The 15,451-nt window shown below is 36.0% G+C and overlaps 1 protein-coding gene across 5 annotated transcripts in view; it reads left to right on the top strand.

Moving 5' to 3' along the window:
• ZDHHC17 (zinc finger DHHC-type palmitoyltransferase 17) overlaps positions 1–15,451 on the top strand; it is a 101,557-nt gene that overhangs the window by 39,926 nt on the left and 46,180 nt on the right. For all 5 annotated transcript variants that reach the window (XM_036250797.1, XM_036250796.1, XM_036250799.1 and 2 more), the window contains 3 exons: positions 2,086–2,208; positions 12,500–12,577; positions 13,174–13,318. In XM_036250797.1, coding sequence (XP_036106690.1) covers positions 2,086–2,208; positions 12,500–12,577; positions 13,174–13,318 — 346 coding nt within the window. The remainder of the gene's footprint in view (positions 1–2,085; positions 2,209–12,499; positions 12,578–13,173; positions 13,319–15,451) is intronic.

The raw sequence follows: 15,451 nt of genomic DNA, 5'->3' as shown, positions 1-15,451 counted from the left end.
TAAAAAATATTCTCTTTATAGCAGGTGTTTTTCTGAAATAAAAGTAGTTACTTTCTTACTGTTGTCGAAAATGATTCCTTTTCCTTGTAGGGGAAAAAACTAAATATCTTAAGAATATCATACTACTCACAGTTTTTTGGCATTACTATCCCCCACCTCCCCCACTCCAAAGCCAGCAATTGAAACACTTGTCTTTTTCGTTAAAGGGAAAATGAATGCATACTCATTTTTATTATTTTTATTTTTTTATCCTCACCTGAGGACATTTTCCCATTTTTTGTTCAGATATAGTGGGAGGGAGAGAGGAGGAGAGAGAGAGAGAGAGAGAGGGAGCAAAACATCGATGTGAAAGGGACACATCGAATGGCTGCCACCTACACAACCCGACCAGGGCCAGGGACAAACTGCAACCAAGGTACGCGCCCTTAGCGGGAACCCAACCCGGGTCTCTCTGGACCGCAGGCCTATGCTCTTACCGCTGAGCCAAACTGGTCAGGGCTGTATACTCACTTTTAATTGTTAGAAAAATAACCAGTGATTTTCTATATGGTTAAAAAGATTTCCATGGTCACTTATTTCATTCAAAGTATGAGGTAGAGTCTACTCTTTAAGGTAATTATGCCTAGTTCACTTAATAGAGCACATGTAAACAATTTTCTGAAAAAGAGCAAGGAACTGAAGAAGGTACCACTGTCATCTCCTGTGATTTGTAGAACACTTGCTCTTTCCTTAGGTGGATTATTTTTGCGCATATATGTGTTTGTCTGTGTGTATACATGCATTACAGAACCAGTGAGGGCATCAGTGTGAAGGCTGTATGAAATATTAGTAAAGCTTAATTTCTGTATTGGCTAAGCTGTGAATATAGGTAGAAATTTTAATATTTGCTTTGAGTGTCTCATTAATGTGCCACTACTACCTCAACCTCATCCTATGGTGTGCCTTCCCCATTTTGGAGACCACTCTGATTAAGAAATTACAAATATAGTCAAAGTTCATTTAAGTTTGTTTTTGTGTCTCACATTTCCAAGGGCCCAATATTTTGTTTAGGTTAAAGTTGATGATTTTTTAGGTTTGATGATGGATTCTTAGTGATTTATTGTATTAGTCTCTCTACTTTTGCTTATGCTTGAAAATTTCCATAATAAAAAGTTTAAACATTTTATGCTGCCTCACAATCACCCAAAGTGGAAAGTATCAGGTTCTTTGCATGTGTCTTTCTTCTTTATCAAATATGAACACCTTTCCTAGAACTCTCCCAATAGATTTTGTCTTATGTTTCATTGGCTTGAACTCACAAGAGACTCTTTCCCCCACCCGCCACACTTCCCACCCCCACACATCCCTTCCCTTTGAAATTTGCCTTCATGAATGTTAAAGCTAAATTTGTAAATAAAGAATCCTCAGGCTTGTGAAACATCCTTTCTTCCTGATGTTCTTATAAATCATTGATATGCTCCTTGTTACTGCTTTGTTACATCTTTGATTTTTTTTATTTTTTATTCCTCACCCAAGGATATTTTTCTATTTATAATCAGAGAAAGTGGGAGGGAGGGAGAGAGAGAGAGAGAGACAGAAAAACATCAGTGTGAGAGAGACATATTGACTGGCTGCCTCCCACATGACCAACTACAACCCAGGTAAGTGCCCTTGACCTGAATTGAGCCGGAGACTCATTGGTCTGCGGGCTGATGCTCTAACGGCTGAGTCAAACCGGCCAGGACTCTTTGATTTTTTTTCTTTTAAACATAATTGTATGTACTTTTATAAGCTGCCTCAAGTGTTTTCTGGAATAAGATAATTAGTGATATGAATAAAAACAAACAACTGATATATGTTTTATTTCTGATATTCTTTTCCACCTATTGAGATACTCCTACATTCTTATAGATGAGACAATACTGTAAATGGATTAGTAAAAAATGTTGGAATATTGATATGTTAAAAGGAGCATTTTATTTTGAGAAGTTCATTTTAATTTTCCGGTATCAAATGGAGCATTGTAGTCTTCTGAAATGTTATTTTTAGCATTACATTTCTTGTCAAATAGTAGTGATAATCTGTTTTTCTTTTTTTTTTTTCAAGGTATGGAATATATGAACGTTGCCGAGAATTGGTGGAAGCAGGTTACGATGTGCGGCAACCAGACAAAGAAAATGTTACACTCCTCCATTGGGCTGCTATCAATAATAGAATAGATTTAGTCAAGTATGTGTTTTCTATATTTTCAGTAATTAATTATACAGTTATCATAAAATTTAATAATTCCTAAAATCAGAGTTTTTTGTTTTTTTTTTAATCCTCACCCGAGGACATTTTTTGTTCAGGTAGAGTGGGAGGGAGAGAGAGAGAGTAATATGAGTAACGTTGACGTGAAAGGGACACATCGAGTGGTTGCCTCCCACACGACCCAACCAGGGCCTGGGACAAACTGCAACCGAGGTAAGTGCCCTTAGCGGGAACCGAACCTGGCTCTCTCTGAACTGTGGGCTGATGCTCTAACCGCTGGGCCAAACTGGCCAGGGCTAAAATCATAGTTTTTAAAATGTAGATTTTTATCTACCTTCCCAAAAGAAATTGTTTTTAACACATATTGAATACTTATTATGTGCCAAGGACTGTGCTGCATGCTTTTCCATGTTATTTCCTTTCATTTTAATTCTTGAAGTAACCATATATGAAAAGTAACAATTACTGCTGTCCTACTGATGTGGGAACCGAAGCATAAAGAGGTTAAATATACTACGGTTGACATGGCTGATAAAGGTGGTTGACATAGCTGATAAAGGTTGTAGTTAGGACGTTAACTTCAGCAGTCCAACTTGCAGCTCACATTCTAAATATAAACTCTATGGGGAAATGTTACAAAAGGAAAGAAGGGTTAAAAAGATAATAGGTAATAATAATCTAATTTAACTATTCATACTAGCATAAGTAATGAATATATACTAAGTACAAAATGATTTTTATTACTGTTAATCTGCTGGTTCAGTATTGAGTAAGAGGTAGTTAGATAAGCAAGAGTCAGATGATTGAAATCTTTCTTAGTAAGTCTGCTTTAGTCTTATAATTTGGACATAAGATCTTTAGATAAAAACAAATCTGAAATGAACTGCTTGCAAATGTGCAGTTAAGTATAGCACACAGAGTCTACAGGCAAGTAAGATATATATTTAAAAAATTTTTTTTTTGTTACAGATGTTTCTCCTTTTTTACCCCATTGACACCCTCTTCCCCATCCCCAGCTTTGTTGTCTATGTCCATTGGTTATGCATACATGCATATAAGTTCTGTGGTTTATCTCTTCCCTCCCCCCACCACCCCCTCTTCTGGGGATTGTCAGTCTATACCCTACTTCCATGTTTCTGGGTCTACCTTATTCCTCAGACTGTTATGTTCATTATATTCCATAAATAAGTGAGATCATGTGGCATTTGTCTTTTTCTGCTTGGCTTGTTTCACTTAGGATAATACTTTCCAGGTCCCTTCATGTCGTCTCAAAGGATAAGAGATCTTTCTTACAGCTGCATAGTACTCCATTGTGTATATGTACCACTGCTTTTTTATCCATTCATCTACTGATGGACACTTGGGCTGTTTCCAGATCTTAGCTATTGTAAATAGTGCTGCTACAAACATGGGGGTACATATATTCTTTCTAATTGGTATTTCAGGCTTCTTAGGGTATATTCCTAGAAGTGGGATAACTGGGTCAAATGGCAGTTCAATTTTTAATTTTTTGAGGTAACACCATATTGTTTTCCATAGTGGCTGCACCAGTCTGCATTCCTACCAGCAGTATACTAGAGTCCCGTTTTCTCCACACCCTCGCCAACACTTGTTGTTCAGTGATTTGTTGATGGCGGCCATTCTGACAGGTGTGAGGTGATACCTCGTTGTTTTAATTTGTATCTCTCTGATGATTAGTTATGTTGAGCATTTCTTCATATGTCTCTTGGCCATTTGTAAGGCAAGTAAGATATTAATGTCACATAAAAGAATTTGTTTGCCCTTAGAGTTCTAAGGAAAGATTAAGCAAGTGATATCTAAAGCATTGACCTCCATGCATCACTTTCTTCCAGAGAGCATATTTTCATATTATTCCTTTTTTTTTTCCTTCATGTATCTCTAACCCTCTCTCTGCTTTCACTATGGGTCTCCTAATGTCTAATTCTGTTTCTGCTTGTTGGAAAATGTTTTTGTTTTGTTTTTAAATCCTCACCCAAGAATGTTTATATTGATTTTAGAGAAGAAAGGAGGAGAGAGAGAAACATCAATGTGAAAGAAACATTTATTGGTTACCTCCTGAATGTACCCTGATAGGGATTGAATCTGCAACCTAGGTATCTGCCCTGACTGGGAATCAAACCCTCAACCTTTTGGTGTACAGGACAGTAAATACTCCAACCAAGTGAGCTACCCCAGCTAGGAAAATATTTTTAATCTTCATTAGTGAAGGAAATTTTCACATAGTATAGAAATCTCGGTTGGCAGCTTTTGTTTGTTTTATTTTTGAAAATATTCCACTGATTTCTGGCTTCTGTTGCTTTTGAGAAATCAGTCTTAAGTTTTGTGCTTTTGGAGTCTTTTTTTTTTTTTTTCCCTTGGATGTTTTAAGATTTTCTCTTTGTTTCTGGTTTTTGGCAGTTTCATGATGATGTATCTAGGTGTGGATTTCTTTTTATTTACTCTGAATGGCATTGCAAGAAATTCTTGATTCTGTGGATTTATGTTTTCATCAGTACTAGAAAAATCTCAGCCATAGTTTTTCAAATGTTATTCTGCCTCATTCTCTGTTTGCTCTCCTTCTGGAACTCCAGTTAATATGTTTGACCCTTTCATTGTATACTGTCCCTTATCCTCACTTCTGTGTGTTCCATCTTTTTGTCTTTGCTTCATTCTGGAAACTTCTTCTGACTTATCTTGCAGTTCATTTATTCCCTATTTATGTATAATCTGCTGTTAAATTTATTTGTTATGTCTCTAATTGTATTTATTTTTAAGTTCTAGAAATTTTTAAAACATTATATATGTTTCTGAAATTTTCAGTCTTGTTTTATACTTGGACATAGTAAATGTAGTTATTTTATAATCTGTGTCTGAGAATATATAGCATTTGGAGTCTGTGTGGGCCTTTATCTGTTACATTGTTCCTTTGTGTGCCTGATTATCTTTGAATATGTATTAGACATTGTGTTTGAAAAATTATTTGTTGCATACATTGAGGCCTAAGCTGAGATTTCCATTTGTTTCTACTAGGCCCATCTTTAACTTAATTTTAAGGCTTTAGATTTTCTGTATTACTTAGTTGGCTGAAGACCATGCTAAAGCCAGTTTTACTTCTGGTTCTTAATTACTACTATGGTGCAGCTTTTTGAGTCTCAACCGTTGTCTCTAGGGCAGATGGTGCCCAAGTGGTTTTCTAATTTCTCTAAGTGTTAACTCTTTCCTGAATCTTGGCCTGGTATAGGTTTTTAATCTTCTTAGGTTTTGCCTTTTAGGAAATGTTTCTTATATTTCATCGAGCTTTATCAGTTTTCTTTAATGGGAGGGTTGGCTCAGGTAGACTTCTATAATCTCTGTAGTTTTTTTTTTCAATTAATGTATTTTAATCAAAATAGTACATAAATTATTTGGAAAAATCAAATAATACTTAAAGGGTTACAATGGGAAACAGCAATCCCTCCCCACTTTTTGAGTCCTATATCCCAGGAGTAAAGTTTTTCTATACTTTAGCTGCTTCTTTCACTGTTTACTCTTATATTTTATATATTTGTGTTGGTACTTTTATCTAGAATGTTATTTACACAAATGATAGCAACCACTATTCTGCTTTTTAATTTAATATCTGAGATTTTTCAGATTAGTACAAATAGAGTTGCATTGTTTTTAAAAAGCTGTATAATATTCAGTTATATAAATGTAATTCATTAATGGTTTTCCTTTAGTTGATTCTGATGTTTTCATTGTTACAAATAGTGCTGTACTTGTTCACATATCATTTTGCTTATTATGTTATATCTATAGAATTCTTAGGAGTAAGAAAGTTAGAAAGATGAATTTTGAATTTTAACAAATATTGCCAACTTCTGTGCTGGTATTTTTTTATTTATCTGTTATTATACTTTTACTTTATTTTGGAATAACTAGATGTCCTACATCACCTCACCACTAACACTTCTTCCTTCATCTTCTATTATAGTTTCAGTTAAATCACTATGCATAGTTTAAATTATTGTTAGTATGTAAATTCTCACTGCTAACCCCAGAAGTATTCTGATTATCTTTCTTCCCTGTAGAATTCTGATTTTTGTCTGAAGTAACAGTTGCTTCATTTTTTTTGTTTAACATGCTATATATATTGTAACTAATTTTTACCATACTTGGAGTCAGAGCTGTAAAACCCCTTTGTATTCAAGCAGTATCAGAGAACTTACCAGTTCGCTGGATTTCTCCACCTTTCTGTTCCAGCCCAGACTGTTTGCTCTTTTTTTTTTAATCCTCACCAAAGGACATTTTTGCATTTATCTTCAGATAGAGCGGGAGGGAGAGAGAGAGAGAGAAACATCAATGTGAATGAGACATATTGATTGATTGCCTCCCACACAACCCCAATAGGGGCTGGGGATTGAACCTGCAACTGAGGTGTGTGTCCTTGACCAGGAATTGAACCTGCAATTCTTTGGTCTGTGAACTGACACTCTAACCACTGAGCCAAACTGACCAGGGCTGTTTGCTCTTTAAAGCTACTATACAACAGTTGTCTGGAGATTTTGCTTTACCATCATCCTGAGAAATCTCTTTGTTTCAGTGTTGGTCTCAGTCTCCTGGATCTTAGGTTTTTATTTGTTGGTTTGCTCCCTGGTTTTATTAGAGCATATTTTCCGATAACTTATTGAGGGAGAAAGTGCCTGGGAGATAAATGTTCTTGAAGATACAGTATCTTCTGCCCTCATACCTTATTTATTGGTTGTTTGGCTAAGCATAGACTTCTAGATTAAAAGTAGTTTTCTCAGAATTTTAAAGCATTACTTTGTTATTTTCTTGCTTCAAGTATTATAGTTGAGATATATTTTATTTCATTTTATTGATCACATTTGTCTTGTGTTTAAAAATAAGAAAGTTTGAAGTGAGAAATACAGGCAAAACGTCTTGATGCTGCATGCCTTACACATTGTTCCAAACCACTTATGGATTAGTGAGGTTACAAAATAGTCAGTAAACTATAGAGTGAGTTAAAAATCATAGTGTTTGTGTATATTATATTTTCAGGTGGGTAAACTTAATTTCTTACAGTACATAGTCTAGCAAGTTACTTTTCCTAAAACAGTTATAGAGTGAGTAAATGTAGTTTTTAGTAACAACTACTATTTATGGTTTCAAGATTAATTTTTATTACTGAGTTTAGAATTACCCCTACTTAAAAGCTACAACATACTACTGTTTTATGGATGCTGGCAGAAGATACATGACTCAGATAGAGGCAAAGGACTTGATTATTCACAGCATAGCAAATAGCATGAACCTAGTATTTACATAGAACCCGCTTGCTCCTTAAGTCCTGTGAGAGCGCTTGATATGGTCCTCATGGATGCAGCACACACAGTGGGTTTGTGTTGTAGCTTGGGGAGTTTAGTGCTTTTATATAGTAAGTGGTAACCAAGCATCCTCTTTGTCCCAGAGGAAGATGTTACCTCATCTTCCACCTCTGAGAAATGGCTTGTGTAAAGAGTGGGTAGGGCCTGGCAGTTTTCTTATACCCAGCAAGACATATGGGAGCACAAGAGACCCATAGACAAGGGTCCCTTCTAACAGTTACGTTTCATCAGGATGTATTAAAGGAACTTACTGCAAGCAAAGAAGATGGGCCACTTTCATGATGATAATATATAAAGTAAGTGTAATTTGGAAAGGAGGAGATCTTCAACCATTAGGCTTATATTCCTCATGTTTTCAATTGAAAGTCTTTCAGCTATTTCTCAGCTTTAACCCTAATGTAATAAAATAGAAGAGATTAGTTCAGCCTCTTGTCTTCAACATTCTGCTGTTACCTTCAGATTCTTCATTAAATACTGCATGCAGTCTCTGATTTCAAGTCATGGCTTTAGTTTTTATATTTTAAATTTTTCTTTACTGATTTTAGAGTGAGAGGAAGGGGGAGGGAGAGAGAGAGAGAGAGAACATCAATGAGAGAGAACATTGACTGGCCACCTCCTGTATACCCCCCACTGGGGATTGGGCCCACAACCTGAGCAAGTGCCCTGACTGGGAATCGAACTAGTGACCTCTTGGTGCATGGGTTGATGCTCAGCCACTGAGCCACACCATCTGGGCAAGGCTTTATTAGAAAATATGGAGCTTATAATTTTCTGAGAACACACTATGTGTGTGTTCTGGCAACATGTAACTTTTCCTTTATCTCCAACTTTGTGAAAGTTTATCATGCATTAATAGGTTTCTGTTTATTGATTTATTATTTAAAAATTCAGTTTATGGCCATTAATTTGTCACTTTTAGACTAGGAACTTGCCTTTTTAGCTTAGAGAAGTATTCTTGTAGTGTGCCCTCAAGAGTGCCTCATTTTCATTGTCTATTGTTTTTTTTATTTCAAGAACTCTTACTTGTCAAACACTGGAACCAACCAAATTGATTCTTTTATTTTCTTTTTCCTTTTTTTTAGCTGTATCCCAGCTACCTTTTGTCTCACAGTATAGCAGTTGTACTTTGAAGAGATTTTCTTAACTTATCTTGTTCCCTTTTTTAAATTTAAATTTTATCTAACACATTTTCAATTTTCAAGCATTCTTTCTGGGTCTCTGTTCACCTCACCCTTTAGGAAAAATGTTTTGATCTTAGATCATGGGTATATTATCTTATTTTTTGGAGGATCTTAATTGTAACTTTTGTTGTGTTTTAAGTTTTCTTCTCTGTATATTGTCTGTTTATTTGGGCTTCTGTATTATTTTGGTCTTCTTCCATATTTAAAGTTATACACAATTATCTGGTCCTATTGGCCATTAATGTTTAGGAGAGACATAAAAAAGCTGATTGTACCCTGGCAGGTGTGGCTCAGTTGGTTTAGCGTCTCCAGTGACCCCTCCCGCAGGTCGAGCAACGAGGACTCAACACGAGAAATGGAGACAAGATGGAGACAAGACCGGGCTCTGATCAAGTCTCCTTTATTCTGGGGAGATCCACACTATATATAGGGCAAGAAGCAGGAAAACAAGAACATTTGTTGCCAAGAGATAAGTTTGTGGTAACCACCCCGAAGCAATTTCAAGGGTGGAACAAAAGATAAACAGAGCATAACTGGCTGAGTAAATGGTTACTTAAAGGAATGCAGAAACATTGCATGCAGAGCAGATTTTAACAAAATGGATGCCATGCAAAAAGTCTCCCACACTCCAGTGCACTGAAAGTTTGCCCATTTGATTCTCAGGCAAGGTACTTGTCTGGGTTTTGGGCTCAATCCCCATTAGGGGCATGCAGGAGGCAGTCAATCAATATTTCGCTCTCACATTGATGCCTCTCTCTCCCTTCTCCATCCCTTCCCCCTCCCTCCCCCTTTTCCTCTCTATTTCTCTTTTATTTATTTTTATTTTTTTTAATCCTCACCCTAGGATATTTTTCCATTTATCTTCAGATAGAGTGGGAGGGAGAGAAAGGCAGAGAGAGAGAAACATCAAGGTGAGAGGAACACATTGACTGGTTGCCTCCAGCGTGACCCTGACCAGGGCCAGGGCCGAACCACAACTGAGGTACATGCCCTTGACCTGAATCCAACAGTGACTCATTGGTCCATGGGCCGAGGCTCCACCACTGAGCCAAACCAGCCAGGACTCTCTTTTAAAAAAACGATTGGAAGTTGTGGGACTTAGAGAGTTTACAACAGGAATCTCCCAAATAAGTGTCCGTTGCTGGAGGTTTTTCTCCGAGGTTTTAAGGTTTCTCTTAGAGAAGAATCTTCTAATCTTTAGGGAGGGGGCTAAGCATCTGTCTAATTGGTACTTACCTCAACCAGGAAAATGGCTTGGGATTCTTGTTGTTCAGCATATAAACTTGCATTGAGTTGCTACATTTTTAGTGAAATGTTTTATATAGTTCTCTGACTTAATTCCCTGGGTCTCAAACTTTTCAGGTAAAGGTGCACAGAATACACCTTTGGCAAAGGCTGATGGTTGAGTGTTAAAATCAACATGGGCCTTAGGCTGAAACCTAAGTCACCATGATAAAATGAAGTTTAAGGATGCAAGAATGAACCTGAACTTTAAAAGAAGAGTTTGAATTACTACTATTATAATATTAAAAATTTGAGTAGTCATATTTTAAGATGTAACAGTGTACATTGTTCTGTTAAGTCATAAATCCTTTTCTGACACTGTCAGCTACTTGATTGCTTCCTTGTCACTGAAATGCCTATTTGTGATGTTAAATAAATACTATCAGTGAGAATATAGTTTAGAAAACAATAATTTTTCAGCAACTTATATTGACTTTCGACCAGTGTTTATATTTACAGTCCAGTTTCTTATTTCTTTCTTCAGAGGTAACAATTGACTTTAATCCCTTAGCTTTTTTAGGGTTTTATAACATATTCTGGTTTGCTTCGTATTGGTGTGCCCCTCTGGAGACACTTGAGTTTTAGCTATTTGCTTTTCATTTTTCAAATACTTGTTGATATCTCTTGTTCACTGATGTTCCTTCTCAAATCCTGAGGATCATTAGTTCCTGCAAAAGCATTTTTGATAATAACCTTCTAGTATTGCAGGGAAACTTGAATTTAAAAATAAGAAGTATTCAGTCTTCTCAGGAGTGTAGTTTTGAGCTACACTCTTATAGCTACAAAAAATAACGTGTTATAAAAATATAGTACCTCTCTTCCAGGAGTTTATAATGAAAAGGTAATAGAAGTGATTTTTTTTTTTTTTTTTTTTTTAGCATGGAGAAAAATAATTACCCTACCCTTGTGGAGAAAAAAAAAGTTATATTTTAGAACCATGTTGGAAATCACTTACAGTCATAGTCCTACCAAGTATTTGAAATGTCAGTAAAAATAACTCTCTGTAACAGATATGTTGACTCTAGAGGAGGTGATCATTTTTTTTTAATCCCAGTTGGAAATTTTCAGAACATATTTCCTATCAAAGCTGTTCTTTGACTGAGCTGTACTTCTCTTTGGGCTCAAAGTACAAATTTTCAACTACTATATAACGTCTGCCAAGTATCTTAAACAATTTAGGACTAGCTAAATGTCTGTGTTAAGATTACAACATTCTGTATTTTTGTTCAAAATTTACAAAATTTAAAACTGTGATAATTTGGACTGAAAATATTTTAGTCTGGAAATAAGTCAATTCAAACTATTTTACATGATAGAGTAGAGTTGGGCTCTTCATTGCACAATATTTGATAAGTACCAATTTAATAAATATTTATATAAAGTAGAAAATTTTCAAATCAAGCATACAAATATGAGTATATTAAATATTTAGAGCTATGGCCCTGGCTGGTTTGGCTCAGCAGTTAGAGCAGTGGCACGGAGTCCATGGAGACCTGGGTTTGGTTCCTGCTAAGGGCACGTACCTTGGTTGCAGTTTGTCCCGGGCCCTGGTTGAGGTTGTGCAGGAGGCAGCCATTTGATATGTCCCTTTCATGTCAATGTTTCTCTCTCTCTCTTCTACTCTATCTGAACAAAAAAATGGAAAAATGTCCTTGGGCGAGGATTCAAAAAAAAAAAAAAAAGAACTGTGTATATTAAGAGTGATTGCATCAAACTTAGAACAGTTTAAGAGCCTCAGTAACATACATACATCATCAATCATTTGACATTAAAATGCTTTGAAATAATTTATTTTCGAGTCATTGCATTGATTATTCCCAAAGCAAGCATGTAAGAAGCATCTAGGTCCTATTTATTTCACAGGATATCAAGGTGTTATGACATTAATATATTAAGCAATGAGGTTGCTCTTTTTAAAGCAACACAGCTTTAAAGGCATAACAAATAAGGCATCATAAAAAACCTTTATGTTATACTTTATAAAATTCTTTCATGTATATTGTTTGATTTAGTCTATAGTAACCTTGTAAGGCAAGTAAAGCTTAATAAGTTGAGCTTCTACCCATGGTAGACTTAAGTGTCTAGCATGTTCTACAGCTCCTCTAAGTCCAAGATTCTATCTGCTGCTGTCAGGACCAAATCTCCGTGGTTCTCTGACTGCTTGCTTGTTTTCTTTGCCTGTTTTTTAATATATGATTGTTGTTTGGTATTGCTATTCTTTTTGGTAATTTAAAAATAATATATTTTTTCCTTTTCTAAAACAAAAGGAAGTGATGTGTTTAGTATACATTCTGCTAAATATATTTTTAAACTATCACAAAATATTGTTTATCTTCAAAGGCACAAACTAGCATATCTAAAGTAAAATTTTTTTTTACATAATTTCTTAAAATTGAAATGAAAGTTGTCTAAATTATTTAAAATTTTGTCTTATAGATACTTCATTTCGAAAGGTGCTATTGTGGATCAGCTTGGAGGCGACCTAAATTCAACTCCATTGCATTGGGCCACAAGGTTTAAATTTGCTTCTGGATTTTTTTCCTGTTGGTTTCTTTATTAGTCTATAACTAAGCAACTTTTTTTTAGTAATATGCTAAAATGAACAGGAGAATTTATGCCAATAGTATATTAACACCATTATTATACTAATGTATTGCTGGTCAGTGTCACCTGCATTAGAATTAAAGTTTATTGTCGAAAATGTCCTTAGGGAATTAACCATGCTTATATTAATACAGTTATATTATTGGGTTAAACTTTAGACTTGTAAATGTAATAATACTTTTGCAGCCTATATATATTTACAATGAAAGAAGTTGCCCAGTTTATCAGATGATTAAGATCACATTGGAATAGGATTAATAGAATATAGTAACTATTTATTACATATTTAAAGAAGTTATGCGTATCTCTCAAATTTCAAGGATGGATATTCCAATTAAAAATTAAGAACCGTGAACCGTAAATGTGTCTTGACATGCCTGTTATAAAAAAACTTTAAAAGATATTCGTGTTATCTTTTTTACCATTACCCTTTTTTAAAAAAAATTTTCCAGAGGATACTGTTTAAAATAACTATATATTTAAGTGTTTATTCTTTTATGTTTTAGACAAGGCCATCTATCTATGGTTGTGCAACTAATGAAATATGGTGCGGATCCTTCATTAATTGATGGAGAAGGATGTAGCTGTATTCACCTAGCTGCTCAGTTTGGACATACCTCAATTGTTGCATATCTCATTGCAAAAGGACAGGTAAAAAAATCACAATGGGGTGGATTTTAGTCAGATATTCTTCATGTTTTACTTTTTTTTTATCCTCACCCGAGGACATTTTTCCATCCTTTGTACAGACAGAGTGGGAGGGAGAGAGAGGGAGAGAAACATCGACGTGAAGGGACACATCGAGTGGCTGCCACCCGCACGACCAACCAAGGCCGGGGACAAACCGCAACCGAAGTACATGCCCTTAGCGGGAACCGAACCCGGGTCTCTCAGGACCGCAGGCCGACACTCCAACCGCTGAGCCAAACTGGCCAGGGCTATTCTTCATGTTTTAAATGCCTTATATTATTGGTGTTACAAGTGTAACAACCTGATGATATTCAAATACTTTTATTTTTTTTTAATCCTCACCTGAGGACACCTTTCCATTTTTTGTTCAGATAGAGTGGGAGGGAGAGAGCGAGAGAAACATCGACGTGAAAGGGACATATCGAGGGGTTGCCACCCGCACAACCCAACCAGGGCTGGGGACAAACTGCAACCCAGGTACATGCCCTTAGTAAAAACCGAACCCAAGTCTCTCTGGACCGCAGACCGACGCTCTAACTGCTGAGCCAAACCGGCCAGGGTTTCAAATACTTCTTAATGGATGGAAAAGAAATAATTATATAGTTAGTTTGATATTCAGCTGTGTAATACTTAATATAGTTAACATAAAAGTGAGAAAGACAATCATGAACACATACATAATGGTCCATTAAGTTGGGCTTTTTTTTAATTTCTGAGAGTGATAGAGATGAATCCCAGAAAGTAAGGAAGAAAATTTAAGTATTTTTAAAATATATGATCTGAATTAATTTATGCCTTTTTTTTTTTTTTTAATCCTCATCCGAGGACATTTTTCCATTTTTTGTACAGACAGAGTGGGAGGGAGAGAGAGGAAGAGAGAGAGAGGGAAACATCGATGTGAAAGGGACACATCGAGTGGCTGCCACCCGCACGACCAACCAGGGCCGGGGACAAACTGCAACCGAGGTACGTGCCCTTAGCGGGAACCGAACCCGGGTCTCTCTGGTCCGCAGGCGGACGCTCTAACGAGTTTTCTCTCGTTATACTTAAACATTAGTTTTATAGCTAAGGATATCATCATAAGAGTAAGACATGATTTTAATTCATTGCAATTAACATATATTTGTTATTTTAATTTGTACTTTATGCTGATTTAGAATTTGAGTAGTATTTATTTTATGAATCCCTTAAGATATTTGTTACTGGCAGTGTCAAGCAATGACAGTTGTGTATTGTGCATTATAGCTTAGGAAAAGAGGCATAGATTTGTTAAGTTAATTACTGGAAGGGGGAGTTTATTAACTATTACTGTGTTAACAAATACCCCAAAATCCATGTCTTAAGAATAACACCAACACTTATTATATTTCACAATTCTGTGGTTTTGCCTTGACTAGGTGGTTCTTGTCATATAGGTTGTGGGCTGAATCATCTGGGGATTCAGCTGAACTAGAGGATAGCTCACTTGAACATATGTTGTACCTTGGTAGGAATGGCTAAAAGGCTGGACTCAGCTGGAATGTTGAGACAGCTTGGACTCTGTCTTTTTCTTCATGCAGTCTTAGAACTTCTCTACAATACCCCTCCATGTGGTCTCTGTAGCAAGGGAAGTGGACTTCTTACATGTTGCTCAGAGGTCCAGAACAAAAGCAGAATCTGTTCTACCTTTTTTAAGTCTTAGGTCTTGAACTGACACAGCAGCATTTCTCCATTATTTCAGTTAAAGCAACTAACAGAGCCAGACCATGTTCACTGTGAGAACAAACACAAGGGCTTGAATACCAGAAGGTGAGGTCCACTAGGGGTCATCTTTAGAGACCAACTACCATAGGGGATTATGCTTGTTCTCCCACAGCTTCTTCTAGACTGGTGGTTGAAGGAGTAGATGGTTCTATAGCATACGACAATATCTTTAGTGGCTTTCTGTGTTACAGATGTAAATTTACAATACTCATTCACTTTCTTCTTTCAGTTTTTTACTGGGTAAGAAAAGTGATGTAAATTTTTGAATCTTCATGGTCTTTTTGTTAATGTAATTGATTTTGGAGTTTGGATGATTTTAGTAATCTTATTAATCTGGCCTAGGATATAGGC

The sequence above is a fragment of the Molossus molossus genome, unplaced genomic scaffold (genome assembly GCF_014108415.1).
Source record: "Molossus molossus isolate mMolMol1 unplaced genomic scaffold, mMolMol1.p scaffold_m16_p_10, whole genome shotgun sequence".
Lineage (NCBI taxonomy): Eukaryota > Metazoa > Chordata > Mammalia > Chiroptera > Molossidae > Molossus > Molossus molossus.
The sequence above is the reverse complement of the archived record's forward strand: the minus strand, read 5'-3'. Positions and strand labels throughout refer to the sequence as shown.